This window comes from Octopus sinensis, linkage group LG1 (genome assembly GCF_006345805.1).
Source record: "Octopus sinensis linkage group LG1, ASM634580v1, whole genome shotgun sequence".
Classification (NCBI taxonomy): domain Eukaryota; kingdom Metazoa; phylum Mollusca; class Cephalopoda; order Octopoda; family Octopodidae; genus Octopus; species Octopus sinensis.
Genome location: NC_042997.1, coordinates 202,342,146 through 202,357,803, shown reverse-complemented (window position 1 = coordinate 202,357,803; position 15,658 = coordinate 202,342,146). Strand labels below are relative to the sequence as shown.

Genomic DNA, 15,658 nt, shown 5'->3' with positions numbered 1-15,658 from the left:
CATTGGGGCCAACATCTTGATCGAAAGCACTGACTTGTCCAACAAAGCTGCCAACGGTAACATTACGTCGCGTAATAAACAGATAGTTGTCTTGGGTGAATACAGGTGCGTAACGATTGATTCTTTTAATACTCAAGGTCAGCTACAAAAAGGAAAAAGAGAGAAAAAAATAATAATATAACAAATAACTGAGTAACCAAAAATTAATTAAAAAAAAGGAAACAGAGTTACAAAATCGTAAAATATACAAAACAAATGAAATTTATGAAAATAGAATTAAGATTCTGGAAAATGATAAAGCAAGTTCTGAAGTTCTGAAGACAATAACATAATCTTTTGTTCTTACCAAGGTAAAGGCAATGATCTGGCGGAATCATTAGAACATCAGACAAAAATGCTAGGCAGCATTTCTTCTGGCTATTTATGTTCTGGGTTCAAATCCTGTTGAGGTCAACTTTGCCTGTCAGCCTGTCAGGGTCAGTAAAAGTACCAGTCAAGTACTTATATCAATGTAATCAATTAGCCCTCCTAAAATTGCTGGCCTTGAGTCAAAGTTTGAAACTATTATTATTATGAAACTGGTAAAATCAATAAAGTATAAGAAAAAGGGTTTAGTGGCATTTTTTCTGGCTCTTTACACTCTGAGTTCAAATTCCACCAAAGTCAACTTTGCCTTTCATTTCTTTTTTTGGGGATGGAGGTGATAAAATACCATTTAAGCACTGGGGGTTGGTTTGTTGACTTACCCCTCCTAAAGTTGCTGGCCTTATCCCAAAATTTGAAGCAATTATCATTACCAAGATGGTAAGATGGCAGATTTGTTAAAGTATTGAAAAAATACTTTGTGATACTTGTTCTGGCTCTTTACATCCTGAGTTCAAATCCAGCTGGAGTCAACTTACTTTTCTTCCGACTGGGGTTGATAAAATAAAGTACCATTCAAGTACTGGAGTGTTCCAACTAATCCTAATATCTTCCCTTCAACATTGTTGTGGTTTCTACAGCTGGGCACTCTTCCTTTCACCAACTACTATACAACATATACTAGGTGAATTGTATCATAGCACCAGCACTAGAGATGTTGTCATATCTTCAGTAAGACAAGACCAAATGTCTTGTATATCTGGAACTGTAGTCGATGATAAAACCATTACATTTTATTTTTAAAGACAGTAGAATGTGTTTTATTTGAAATAAAAAAAAAAAATCATTTTTGTCTTCGATGTACATCATTTACAGGTCATTCAGAGCTAGGAAGAAGGGCTGAAGATATATCTAGGCTGGAGACTTAAACCAAAGGCCTGGAACAAAGTAGAATCCGTTGAAGGCACACAAGGGTCAGGGGATGTTAAAATGGATGTCAGATTAAATCTACCGAGACAGTGAATTAGCAGAGTTATTAAGAATGTTGGATAGTATGTTCGAACACTACATACTATGAGTTGAAACCCTGCTATGGTCAACTCTGCATTTCATCCTCTCAGGGTTGATAAATACTGTACCATTCCAGGGAAGTGAATTTGCAGAACAATTAGAGGGGCAGGCAACATTCTTTGTGGTGGCTTATCTGACTCTGTGTTCCAACAGCAATACTTGCAATGACAGTTGTGTCAAATTGTTTTGACCCAAGTCAATGTTACTTCACTTGGATAAACATCAATAACAGGGAGAGAGGGAAGGCTTGCATGGAAAGGTTCTGCCCCCTCTATCAAATACAGTTTTGTCCAATGTATAAGACATCTATGACACTTCTGTTAGGAATTAAAGGACTAAAATTCCCAAAAGTTTACTTTTATTGTTTATTACTGTATATCACTCTGTGAAGATAGGCAAACCCTTCTAATGTTTCAGAAACATCATTAATGATGGATCCCAGAGCATTTGTGTGATGTATCTTGGGACTACTGAGGAAGCAAAGGGTTAAAAATACAAAAAGATGTTCTTTATATTTTCTCCATTAAGAGACCCCCAAAACTCCCTGAGACCCCAGAAACATCTCTATCAATGTATCTATGTGTCTCAGAGCAGCTGTGACATATTGGAACCATTACAGAACTGAGGAAGCAAAGGGTTAAAAATACAAAAAAATGATCTTTATATTTTCTCCATTAAGAGACCCCCAAACTCCCTGAGACCCCCCAAACATCTCTATCAATGTATCTATGTGTCTCTGAGTAGCTGTGACATATTGGAACCATTACAGAGCTGAGAAATAAGAGGACTAAAGAATAAAATAAATAAATAAGACTTGCTTTTCTTTCTTTTTTTTATTATTTGCACTGGACATGGAAAGATATCAAAATTATATTTCTCTTGAAAGTATATTCTTCTGAGTGAAAATATTTTCAGAATTTGTAAATTACATAGATGAAAGGAAGTAAATGATCTATAATTGAAACTAGTCCCATTAACAACCATGTTATGGCTGTAGCTCATTATATTAATATCAATCTAAATATTATACATCAAGCTGTTATTTCCAATTAATAGTTGTTATTTGGTGAGATGTTTCAAGTTAAAATAGCATGATAGTTTTACAAGCTCTGCTCTTTCATCCAGAGAATAAACACAACTTTCAACATTTAACAACTCTGTCCCATGTAGCCTTTCATATGCTACATTGATAAATAAAAGTAAAATGTTTAAGTTTTATGTGGGGAAAAATGTCAAAATATAAGAATAATATGTCTATTGGGAACTCAAATACAAACAGTGAAGCAAGATTAAAACAGGTTGAGGCCAAATAGATATTTTTTTTTCCAGTTTGCATTACAACCAATGAAGCCAAAAGCAAAACTTAACCAAACAGAGGAAGCAGATCTCTCAGGCATGGCTGTGTGGTTAAGAAGTTTGCTTGCTAAATATATGGTTTTGGGGGTCAATCCTACTGTGTGGCACTCTGGGAAAGCCTTGTAAATGGATTAACAAACACAAATTGAAATAAGCCTGTCGCAGGTAAATCTGCAATAGATTTAGAGAAGAAATACCAGGTGTGGCAGCAAAACCTAGTATCAAAGAGTCTTAAATTTAACTTAGTAAAGACCAAAGTTCTAACGAGCAGGAAAATGGCCCTGTTTGAGATGTAGAGAATGTGTAGGTAGAAATTCCCTACAGCATATGCAGTGGACATGTTAGAGGTGCAGTGGAACCAAAGGAAGGTTAAAAGTGAAAGTAGAGTTTGTGTGTGGTAGATGTGCGGGAACAACTAAAAACAAAGAATACAGGTAATCCCTCTCCTCGAATGCCTGAGATGATCCTTAGAAGCAATTGATAGTTTCTTTTTCCTAGGATCCCTAATTAGCAGTGGAGGGGGATGCTCAGAAAGAAGTGACTAGAATAAGAACTGACTGAAGAAACTTTGGAATGTTATTATCTCTCTCTCTCTCAAAGAGGAAGGCAGAGTGTATGATGGTAGTGAGACATGAGCTGTGAATGCAGAGGACATGTGAGTGTTAGAAAGAAATGAAGCTTGCATGCTGCACTAGATGTGCAATGTTAACTGTGCAAGTACAACAAAGTGCAAACGTGTTGAGAGAAAATTTGGGCACAAGTGGCATCAGGTGTAATGTACAAGAGAGAAGACTGCACTTGTATGGTCAAACAATATGTATGGATTGAAGAAGAGTTGCTTGCAAATTGTGAATGGAACCTGTGGAAGAAGGAGACCCAAAAAGACACGGGATGAAATGGAAGATGACCTTCAGATGTTGAGACTCACAGAGGTGATGACAAAAGACTGAAAGGATTGGCAATTTGTTGTGATTGAGAAGACTCACCCATCCAAGCAAAAATGAGGCCCTACTCAATATTATCTCCTTACCACTTAATTTTCCATGAAATACTCATTAATGCCCATTTCAACTCCCCTTTTTTCCCTGAAGACCCCTTCATTTTGCCAATGGCAGCACCCTGCCATTACCCCTGATTTTGTTCTTGGCACTGAGTATCCCTCCTAAACCCAGCCCTCTCCTTGCTTCCCCAAGGTGCTGCAGTAGGACTGTGTCCAGACTGATGTGTTTGTCAAATTCTCCTCTTAACTACACAGACATGCTTAAAATTAGTTTTGAATATTCCCAATTAGAAATGGTATAATCTTTTATCAATACAATGTTTGTTTTGAATTCATCAATGACATAATGTTTTGTTTTTAATTCTTGTGACTGACAATGTCTAATGAATAGCAATTTATAAACTATAATATATTCTTATCATGAACAATCAATCAATCTTATGAAATAATTAACAGATTCAAGTTGACGAGCACAGACGTGGTTGCATAGTTAAGAAGATTGCTTCCCAAAAACACAGTGTGTGGAACCTTGGGCAGGTGTTTTCTATATTAGCCTTGGGCTGGCCAAAGCCTTGTGAGTAGATTTGATAGATGGAAATTGAAAGAAGCCCATTCATCATCATCATCATCATCATCATTGAACGTCCGCTTTCCATGCTAGCATGGGTTGGATGAATGACTGAGAGCTGGTGAACCAGATGGCTGCACGAGGCTTCAATCTTGATCTGGCAGAGTTTCTACAGCTGAATGCCCTTCCTAATGCCAACCACTCCAAGTATGTAGTGGGTGCTTTTTACGTGCCACCAGCACAAGGCCAGTTAGGTGGTACTGGCAATGACCTCGCTCAAATCTTTTACACATGTCACTGGCACAGGTGACAGTAAGGCAATGCTGGTAACGATCACGCTCAAATGGTGTCTTTTATGTACCACCGGCACGGAGGCCAGATAGCTGCTCTGGCAATGATCATGCTCGGATGGTGCTCTTGTATTTAATATATATGTGTATATGTGTGTGTGTGTACGTGTATGTGATGTGTGTCTCCTTGTTTTGACATTGTATAATGATACTTATAAACGAGGGTCACTGTCACACAAGCAGTGTCTTTCATTTTGAATATTCTGTGAAAACATGTCTGGCCATGGGGTGAGGGTGACAGGAATGGCATCCAGCTGTCAAAAATCTGCCTCGATAAACTGTCCAACCCATGCAAGCATAGAAATTTGATGTTAAAACAATAACGAGCTGATTGCTGTTTGTTTTTATTTTCATTTCATTTCAATAGCTTCCTAAGTGGTCAGTTGAGGCATATTGATAAACTGGACAACAGGTCAAGCTTATCATCCAGTTTACTGTAACAGAGGGCAGTGGGGTTCTTTTTTAGTTTTTCATTGTTTTTTAAGCATTTGGAATAAAACCCCCTTTCTTTCTGATGATAAACTAGTCTGTCAGTCATAAGTTTAAACATTAGAGGTGACTAAAGAGGTCGACATCCAGAAGGGAATCCAATTACAAAAACCTACCTCAAAGTCCCATCCAACTTGTATCAATAGGGAAAACAGTAAAAATAATGATGAAAATTATGACATTAAGATGTATTTTTACACAGAACCCCCTTTTTTTTTTCCTATCTGGATCAACTGATAATAGGGTATGTGGGATGCAATAAAACTGGCCATCTTTAGCTTTTATATGAAGTTGGACCATAAAAGTAGGGTCTTTAATGTTTGGCCCCACATCAACCCTGATAAAGCAGATATATGATAGAAAGCATTCCACTCATCTTTATTTAGGGCTATCCAGAACTACATTATCTACTGTGTATTTCCTTTTAAAATTGAAGGATGTGCTTTGAAGGATACTTTGCTGCTATCTCTAGCAGAATGAGTAACATTATACAGAATCCTATGTTGACTTGATAGAAGTATGGTTGACTGGAAAGACAGGGGCCATTTTTGCTTGCCTCCATCTGGTTCCACTCATAAATCATTCTTCCATTTTTTAAAAAACTTAACACTGATTGGCCAGAAAAATAAGTGATGAAAATAAAGACAAGAAATAATTAGAAAAGCGAAAGAAAGAAAATCTCAATTAGTGCCAACAATAAAATTCTCACTCCTCCGATTCAATCTTCAGCATTAGTGAAATTTATCCATAAAGTTATTGCCAATCAAAATGTACAAACAAAAAATGCATTTTTATAGAAAATACCTTCACAAAATGAAAATGAGTTTTTGCTTGTGTGTGCGTGTGAATGTTTATATATATATATATATATATATATATATACACATATATACACACATGTATATATACACACACACTCATAAAGTCTATGTCATCATTTTTATATATTTCATCTCTTATTAAAAGACAAAAGCTGCCAATAATTCAATAACTGGTTCTTTTTTTTTTCCAACTGTTTGGATTTTTGTAATGTGATCAGTATTAATGCTAGTGGCAGCTTCGAATTTGAAAAGGTCAGAGGTATTGTAAGCTATGGAATACCAAATAAGAATGAAGATTATGATGATGATGATGATGATGATGATGATGATGATTAAAATAATTAAAAAGGCATGCAGCATTATTATGCGTTTGTCAGATGCCTATCAATGGTTTCGTTATGAATTACAAAGTTTGACGAGCTAAGTCTTTTGATAAGAAATTTTTTAAATGAGGTGTTTAATTATCTCTGATTACTGACGAAGCACAATGAATGAGTAGATAGCTGACAAGGCCTGGGTTTCATTCTGATAGTCATTTGAAATAAGCAGCTCTTCACGAGAAGAGCAAACTAAAATTAAAGTAGTTTTTAAGAAATTTGTGAAATATTAATTTAGCTGATCAATAAATATGAGGTCTGGAAATGACAAGCATTGTGTTATTCTAGAGGTTTTGTAAACAAACTAAATTCCTGTTCATCACAAATCTAAACAATATATTTACTTTAAGGCTAAGAAAATAATAGTAAAATTACTGCCTCAAACAGAGATGGAAATTGATCTATCTTATACAAGATATTATACTGTAAAATTGAAGTGCTAGACTACTGACCACAATGGTCAAGAAATAAGACAGGTTTCTGGATTGGTGATAGGAATAAGAATGGTGTTGTAAAAACCAATGCTTCAACAAATTGCATGCCCATCCATCCTAACATAAAAAGATATAAGTAAAACAACAATTACTTTTATTGGTTAGAAGGGTGGTTAATGAGGGGGGACATTACAAGGATGATTTACAATTTGTATGTGAGATTTACATAGAAATGGTGTGAAGAGAAAAAAAAGAAGGAAAAGGGGAGAAATGAGCTAAAATGTTTATATAGTATACAAAATGTGAATGGCTGATGTAGCCCACCTGATAAAGGGGAACCTGCAGTCAAGGAATCCCACAGATCCAGGATCAGTATGACTATGGGGGGCATGATCCAGCTTCCAATTGTTGTTCTCCAGTCTACAACTGAATGTTTAAAGTAGTTGATTTCACCATGACCATTTTCACAAGTATCAATGTATATTAGAAATTGTTGTTGAGGCTGATGACAGTACCGCCCGATTGGCACCTATGCCGGTGGCACATACAAAGCACCATTTGAGTGTGGTTGATGCCAGTGCCGTCTGACTGGTTTCATGCCAGTGGCATGTAAAAAGCACCATTTGAGCGTGATCATTACTAGTGCCGCCTGACTGGCCCTCATGCTGGTGGCACATAAAAAGCACCCACTACACTCTCAGAGTGATTGGCGTCAGGAAGGGCATCCAGCTGTAGAAACTTTGCCAGATTGGATTGGAGCCTTGTGCAGCCTTCTGGTTTGCCAGCCCTCAGTCAAACTGTCCAACCCATGCCAACATGGAAAGCGGATATTAAACGATGACAATGATGATGATGATTAGAGACATAATTTTAATATTTCAAGCTAAAAGTAAGGTGTCAAGCTAGCAGAATTATCACTGAGATGGCGAAAATGCTTAGTGGCATTTTTTCAGGCTTTATGTTCTGAATTTAAATATTGCTGAGGTTGAGTTTGACTTTTGTCCTTTCGAGGTCATTAAAATAAGTACCAGCTGTATACTGGTGTCAATGTAAACAACTTAGCCCACACAAAATTGCTGGTCATGTGCTAAAATTTGAAAGCAATATTTCAAGCTAGGTTAGAAAAAAAACCGGCAGTGAACGTAATTTAAAAAGTATTAAATCAAAATCACCATTATATTAAACTAGCACTATGACCCAGCAACACGAGTCCTGTCCAAATCTCCGACCAATCACATACAGCTAGCTGGCATTCAATTGGCATATCACGTTTCGGGCATTTTGATTGGGTTTTGGATAGAAAATTCACAAAAAAGTCACTTCTATTGATTTTTTTAATGGCTTTACAGGGTGACTGGGGAAATGTAAAGATGTGCACGACCACCCTTGGACGGTTTTGAATGACCATAGAAAGTGCGAGCCCTCTAACTGAAAAATTGTGGATTTGTATAAAGGACACACACACACACACACACAGACATTTTGCTGTTTGTATATAGAGAGATGTATATAAACCATTGAAAGGCATGATGCTGTGGTTTTTGTCTGTGAGAAAATCTCTTCACAAATGTGATAAAGCAAAATATATTAGAATGAGGCAAACAGCACTGCAGCAGTGATTCCCAAGAAAGACAGATGTGTTTTTGCCCAACTTGGGACTTGTCCGTGCTGTGCATCCATTTGTCACTTGCTAAGACATAATTCATGCTTTCATGCAGAGCAGAGTTTCTCAACAGTTTTTTGCCTGTAGACCCATTTGATCCCTATTTTACTCAAAATGGACCCCTATAGTCATTTGATGCTTAAAAAATACCTTTTTTTATATTTTCATAATTAAATATTACTAGGAACTGTATAAAAAATTAGCAAAATATTTTGTGTATTATAGAAATATAATTAATTTATTATACTTTTGATCTTTTATTCTTTTCTATGTTTCAGCCCTAAGGCTGTGGCCATGCTGGGGCAAATTTTAATGACAAAATCCTATATGGAACCTCAAGGGCATATGGACACTAGTTGAGAACCACTGATGCATAGGAAACAGTGAATAATACATTGATGGGTATTGCATAAAGGTAGCAGGGCTGTAAAAAAATCAATGAATGCAACTGAAACATGTAGGTTGATGGCAAATTAAGACTGTGTATGTGGTAGATGCACAGGAGTAGTTAGCAGTCAGAGCACCAGTAAAATAAACTCATTTTGATGCTTGGAAGGTTCCATAGAAGTAGTTGATAGCTTCTGTCAGCCTGACAAACTACTCAGCAGTGGAGGAGAGTGTTCTGCATAAGAATAAAGAGGAGATTCACTCTTTGAGCAAAGGGGTTGAATGTAAGTTGCTTTGGTATGAAGTGTGATGCTGCATGGTAGGGAGACGTTGGCATTAAAAACAGCAGATGTGAAATGTTAGTGTACATGAGTGTTGTGATACAGATGAACTGAGAGAAAAACTGGGTGAAAGAGGAATCAAAAGTAAGGTGTAAGAGAGATGACTGTCTTGGTATGGTCATGTAATGAACATGGATGAGGAGGAATTGGTAAAGAGGTGCCTTGAGAGCCACATGGAAGGAAACTATAGAAGAAAAAGACCAAAGAAGAAATGGATAGAATCGGTTAAAACTGATTTCAGGATGCTGAACTTCACAAAGGAGATGACAAAGAAAGGCAATAAATGGTAAGACTATGTTAGAGAGGACTCATCCAACCCATGCAGGCATGGAAAAGCAGACAAAAAATACTGATGATGTACACACACACAATCCAGGCTGTGTGGTAAGTAGCTTGCTAACCAACCAGTCAGTCCCACTGCATGGCATCTTGGGCAAGTGTCTTCTGCTATAGCCCCGGGCCGACCAATGCCTTGTGAGTGGATTTGGTAGACGGAAACTGAAAGAAGCCTGTCATATATATGTATGTGTGTGTGTTTGTGTGTCTGTGTTTGTCTCCCTAGCATTGCACGACAACCGATGCTGGTGTGTTTACGTCCCCGTCACTTAACGGTTCAGCAAAAGAGACTGATAGAATAAGTACTGGGCTTACAAAGAATAAGTCCCGGGGTCGATTTGCTCGACTAAAGGCGGTGCTCCAGCATGGCCGCAGTCAAAATGACTGAAACAAGTAAAAGAGTAAAGAGTATATATATATATATATATATATATGTATATATTATGTATAGTTGCATAGTGGTGAATGCTTTCCATTTTTGTTCAGTCATAGAACAAAACTGCAAGTGTGTCTAGCAGCTGCCAATTTTCAAGCTAAACATTTATAAGAACAATAAAAATATTTTCAATATAATTTATGTTTTGCCTTTGTAAAAGTTGTGAGATTTATCAATGGAAACATTTAATAGCAAAGTGAGAATGAACTAGTTCTATGTTCTATTATATATATCCCAAACTGGTACTGAGAAAAGAAGAGGAAAAAAACACGTTTCTGATGTAGTATTCATTCACTACACTAAACCGGTATTTTAAAGCCGACATCGAGAATGGTAATAAAAGGATATGGAATCTTCTCAAAACAAGTGGAAAAGTCTATGCATATAATATCTATATAATGAAACATGGGGATAGATAAAATGTTTAAGCTAGATATGATTTAGATTAAATAACTATCTGTCTATCTCATACATACACATACATTGTATTTTTCTGTCTCTTCCATGCACAAACACATACACATTCTCTCTCTCCACCCTGTTCTCCATTATTACTAACACCCAGGTTCCAGTACATTCCTTAATAGGTGGGCTTTATTAATGGAATACATTTTCTTTTTCAAATTAATGCAGAAGATGTTAGAAAGCTTTCTTTGAAGATCTAAAAGCTTGATTGTATATTTTTTTCTCCAATAAAAATACACACCAAAGACAAATTATTTAAATATAAAAATATAAAATAATAAATAATGTAAACAAACACCAAATCAATGTTTAAATGTCCTCAAAAAAAAAAAAGAAAAAAAAAGAGGATAATCAATGCTAAAAAACATCTGCCTGTAAGAATTTTTTGAAAATTTTTCAAAAAAGCAAACTTTCAAAAAAAAAAAAAATAAATAAAATCCCTTTATTGGAAAATGATTGATAAGAAAATCTATATTTCTAAAGTTTGAAAAATTCTTTGCTCATATGTTAAGAATAAAATATCCTTCAAATAAAATAACTATTTCCATTGAAATGAATGCATTAAATATTCTTTATTCATGTTCTTTGGTGAGAACACAACCAACCCACAGATATGATTGTAGACAAACACACATTTCATGCAAAGTAACACAAAACCAAACTGTGTTATTATTACTATATCTGTATTATATACATTTTAAACTCTCTTTCAAATTATGTGCCTGTGTTTGTCTTTGTTTATCCTTTTATACCTTCTCCCTCCTCATCATATCTTTATTTTCTCTTCCATCACCTTTACAATTCTATAATTATTTTGTATTTATCTCATTGAAACATGTGGAGTAGATTCAGGACATGGAGGTTACCAATCTTGTCATTTGGAATAACCCAGCAGTCTATTAGTTCAGGTATGAAGTTTTAAGACGGCCAGCTCCATCTGTCTCCGTCTCCTGTTGTTGTTCTTCTGTCAGATTGCACCAAACACAATGTCTATCAAAACTAATAACATCTGGTGGTGATGGGGTCATGCAGTGGTGGACTGGCCAGGTTGTCAGCTTGCCCGATGGCAAGTGGGCCCTGTGCCATTTGGATCCATATATGAGGGCCCATCCCCTCAAGTTTGAGAATTTTTTATTCATCCCTGGCTGTGTTTGTAGATAGTTGAAAAGAATACTTCTAACACCCCCCCTCCAAAACCCCACTATAACATTGTAGTATTTTGCTGCAAGAAATCTGGGAGACACCAGTATCAGGCAATTATTTGGCTGATACTTTATTTTATCAACCCAGGAAAACTAAGATGGTATGATTTTTGGTAGGATTTGAACTCTGGATGTAAACAGAACTGAATAAGGAAAAAAAAAACAAAAAAGAAACTGCAACACTAACAATTCTAATCCAACCATTTGTTGAAGAGATGAAGTAAGGACTGGCTTTTGCCACTGGAATGCCTTCTTAGCTGGTAGGAGCAGATTCACGTCAAAGAGTAATGACCAACACTAGACTGCTACATCATCATCATCATCATCACCATCATCATTTAATGCCTGCCTTCCATGCTGGCATGGGTGAGACGGTTTGACTGGAGCCGGCAAGGTAGAAGCCTGCACCAGACTTCTGCAACTGTTTTGGCAGGCTTTTTACAGCTGGATGTCCTTCCTGATGCCAACCACTCAGCAGAGTGGACTTAGTGCTTCTAATGTGGCACAAGCACCCAGGTAATATTGTCTGTAAATCAAGAAATACTACAAAGAACATCACATATCAATGTCCAGGTTCTCCTGTACCACAGGGAACCTCACAGCAAAGACCCCCACTCCGATGCATTTCAGGAGAACACCATCTAAATACTCTCACTTCCTGTCACGTGCTGTAAACAATGTCCAGCAAGGGAGATAACTCCTTATCCATAAAACCTGTAGCACATCTCAAAATATCACGGCAGCTTTGTTGCAAAGCCTCCAAGACTTGTCCTGGTGCAGCTGGTGGTGGGAAGGATGGCAAAAAATCAATATTACTTCTAGGTTATTGTTAGACCAAAAGCCTGCTCCAAATATTTGCTGTAGGTATTACTATGCTAAAAGAAAATCTTGTCATAGACATGTGTTAAAAACACAGAATATATACAGATCATAGCAAGGTGGACATCATTACAACAATCATTCACGTAAATGACAAATGCATTTCATCCAACAAGGAGCTTGTCAATGCTACACACCCATTTGTCACTTGTTAAGTGAGAGGAATATTAATGCAGTATATGGGGATCAGACAATAAGCGTAAGAAATTTTGAGCCAGAAACTACAGGCTAGAAGATGTGTCTCTTCCTGGAAGATCTGCAGAGCTCAACAAGGACATCCTGCAAACCCTGGTGGAACAACATCCCATCATAGCTGTTGAAGAACTAGCAGAGAAGCTTGGATTTGGTCATTCAACCATTTGACACCTGCACTAGAAGAAAAACGACCATCTTTGGTTTCAAGGCAAAAGGTGTTCTTCCATCAGGATAATGCTCAGCCACATACAGCGAGGATGACATTCCAAAGGCTGGAGCAGTTTGAATGGGAAATGATACTCCACCCACCATATTCGCCAGACATTGCCCCATCTGATTATCCTTTATTCCACAGTTTTCAAAATCATTTGGATGGAAAAAATATGAATTCTGTAGATGAGGTCAGAACAATACTGGAGGAATAGTTTTCATCAATGTCAAGTGAATTTTGGAAGAGGGGCCTCGCAAGTCTACCAGATAGATGGAAGAGCATTGTAGAAAATGAAGGAGAGTATATTTTAGATTAAAAAAAGAACTTTGTTTATCTTAATTTTGAAAAATAAAAGAAGTATAAAAACACCGCATTATTTATGGGATGACCCAATATTTATGTCAGTTGAGTTCAGTTAATAATTTGTAATGTCTCTCTCTCTCTCTCCATGTGTGTTCACCTCAAGTGAAGGCACATGGCTCAGTGGTTAGGGATATTCAGCACATGATCGTAAAATCATGGGTTTGGTGGCGTGTTGTGTTCTTGAGCAAGACACTTCATTTCACATTGCTCCTGTCCACTGAGATGGCAAAAATTGAGTGGTACTTGCATTTCAAAGGGCCAGCCTTGTCACATTCTGTATCATACTGAATCTCCCGGAGAGCTATGTTAAGGGTACACATATCTATGGAGTGCTCAGCCACTTGCACATTAATTTCACAAGCAGGCTGTTCTGTTGACCAGATCAACCGGAACCCTCATCAATGTAACCAACAGAGTACCAGTTTGCCTCCAACACCAAAATTTACTGCTGCCCAAACAGGCTGGATGTCCAGTTAGCTGTGCCAAATCATCTGAATCCAAACAGCAGCACAGAATTGTCTCATTCTAAAGATGTACAAGCTGCCACACAATGACATTGAACCTGGCACTACATCGTTATGAAGTGACAGAATTAAAAATACAAAGATCAACATCATCATAATTGTTTAACGTCCGCTTTCCATGCTAGCATGGGTTGGACGATTTGACTGAGGTCTGGCGAACCAGATGGCTGCGCTAGGCTCCAATCTGATCTGGCAGAGTTTCTACAGCTGGATGCTGTTCCTAATGCCAACCACTCCGAGAGTGTAGTAGGTGCTTTTACGTGCCACCGGCACGAGGGCCAGTCAGGCAATACTGGCAACGGCCACGCTCAAATGGTGCTTTTTAAAAAAAGATAAACAAAGATAAATAAATAAATATTTTAATGTAAAATTTTTTTCCAGAAAATTTAATGTTTTATAAACATATTTTCACAGGAAGTAAAGAAAAGATAAAACATTAACAGAATAAAAATCAAAATTATTGAGAAAAAAACAACAACTATAACTATCTCATCAAACAACGGAAAATGATGTGAGAGGATAATGGGTTGTTCACCTCAGACCAAATGGCGTGTTTAGCTGCAGCTCTTAGATTTTAAATTAGAGTTAAATTTGTATTATGTTCTCCATTAAATGTAACATATGAATCATTGTATATATTTGACGATGAAACCATTTAATAATGAAAAATTTTTTTATATATTTTAAACATTAATTTGAATAAAATCTAAATTTGAACCTCAAGTATTTTATCATGGTTTAGTCTGATTTAGGAAAATACAGAAAGTTTCAACAAATTCTTAGAGAACTTTCAGGAAAAGTAGAGTGCAGATTGAAAACCAAATAATAATTATCTCATTGCGTACAAATTAGACTTACAGAGAAAGAAAAAAAAGAAAGGAAAAATAGGCTGACATACAGACTTGTAAATTAAATAGAGTTTATCATAAAGGAATTATCATGCTTGAAGTAACTAAATGACAAATACTTAATAGCAGCAGCAAAACACCCGAAAAATTAATGCGAATACAACGAAGACGAGAAAAAAAAAATTAAAAAGAAAAAAGTAGAACAATAAAAAGATTAAGTTAAAATTGACTTGAAACAAATCTAAAGATTAAATATTATGACAAGTGATTAAGAAGAAATGGAAATGAATCTATGTCATCTATCAAATATTTTGACAGACGACGGATAAAACTGAAAGTTTCTTAAATAAGAAAGTTAAGAGATAAACAAGTTAAAAGGAAAATCAGAATAAGAAAATAACTGAAGAGAGACAAGTGAACTTTCACTGCAATTAGAATTTTTTTTTACTGAAAATAAAATGTCAAAGGCAAAGAGATGAATTTGTGTATTAGTTATACTAGAGATTCACTCTGTGTGTGTATGTGTGCATGAGTGGGTATATACATATACACACATGTATGTATGTATGTATGTATGTATGTATGTATGTTTGTATGTATGTTTGTATGTATGCATGCATGCATGTGTGTATGTATGTATGTATGTATGTATGTATGTATGTATGTATGTATGTATGTATGTACGTATGTATGTATGTATGTACGCATGTATGTATATATGTATGCATGTTTGTATGTATGCATGTATGTATGCATGTATGCACGTATGTATGTATGTACGTATGCATTTACGTACGTATGTATGTATACATGTATGCATGTTTGTATGTATGTATGTACATATGTATGTATGTATATATGTGTATGTATGTATGTATGTATGCATGCACGTATGTATGTATGCATGTACGTATGCATTTACGTACGTATGTATGTAGGTATACATGTATGTATGTATATATATGTATATATGTATGCA

General features: G+C 36.2%; 1 protein-coding gene across 5 annotated transcripts in view; it reads right to left on the bottom strand.

The window, feature by feature from the left end:
- The window catches only part of LOC115232327 (protocadherin Fat 4-like), a 648,900-nt gene that overhangs the window by 134,628 nt on the left and 498,614 nt on the right, over window positions 1-15,658 (bottom strand). For all 5 annotated transcript variants that reach the window (XM_036508327.1, XM_036508328.1, XM_036508334.1 and 2 more), the window contains exon 9: window positions 1-142. This exon is cut by the window's left edge and continues 39 nt beyond it. In XM_036508327.1, the coding sequence (XP_036364220.1) occupies window positions 1-142 (142 nt within the window). The remainder of the gene's footprint in view (window positions 143-15,658) is intronic.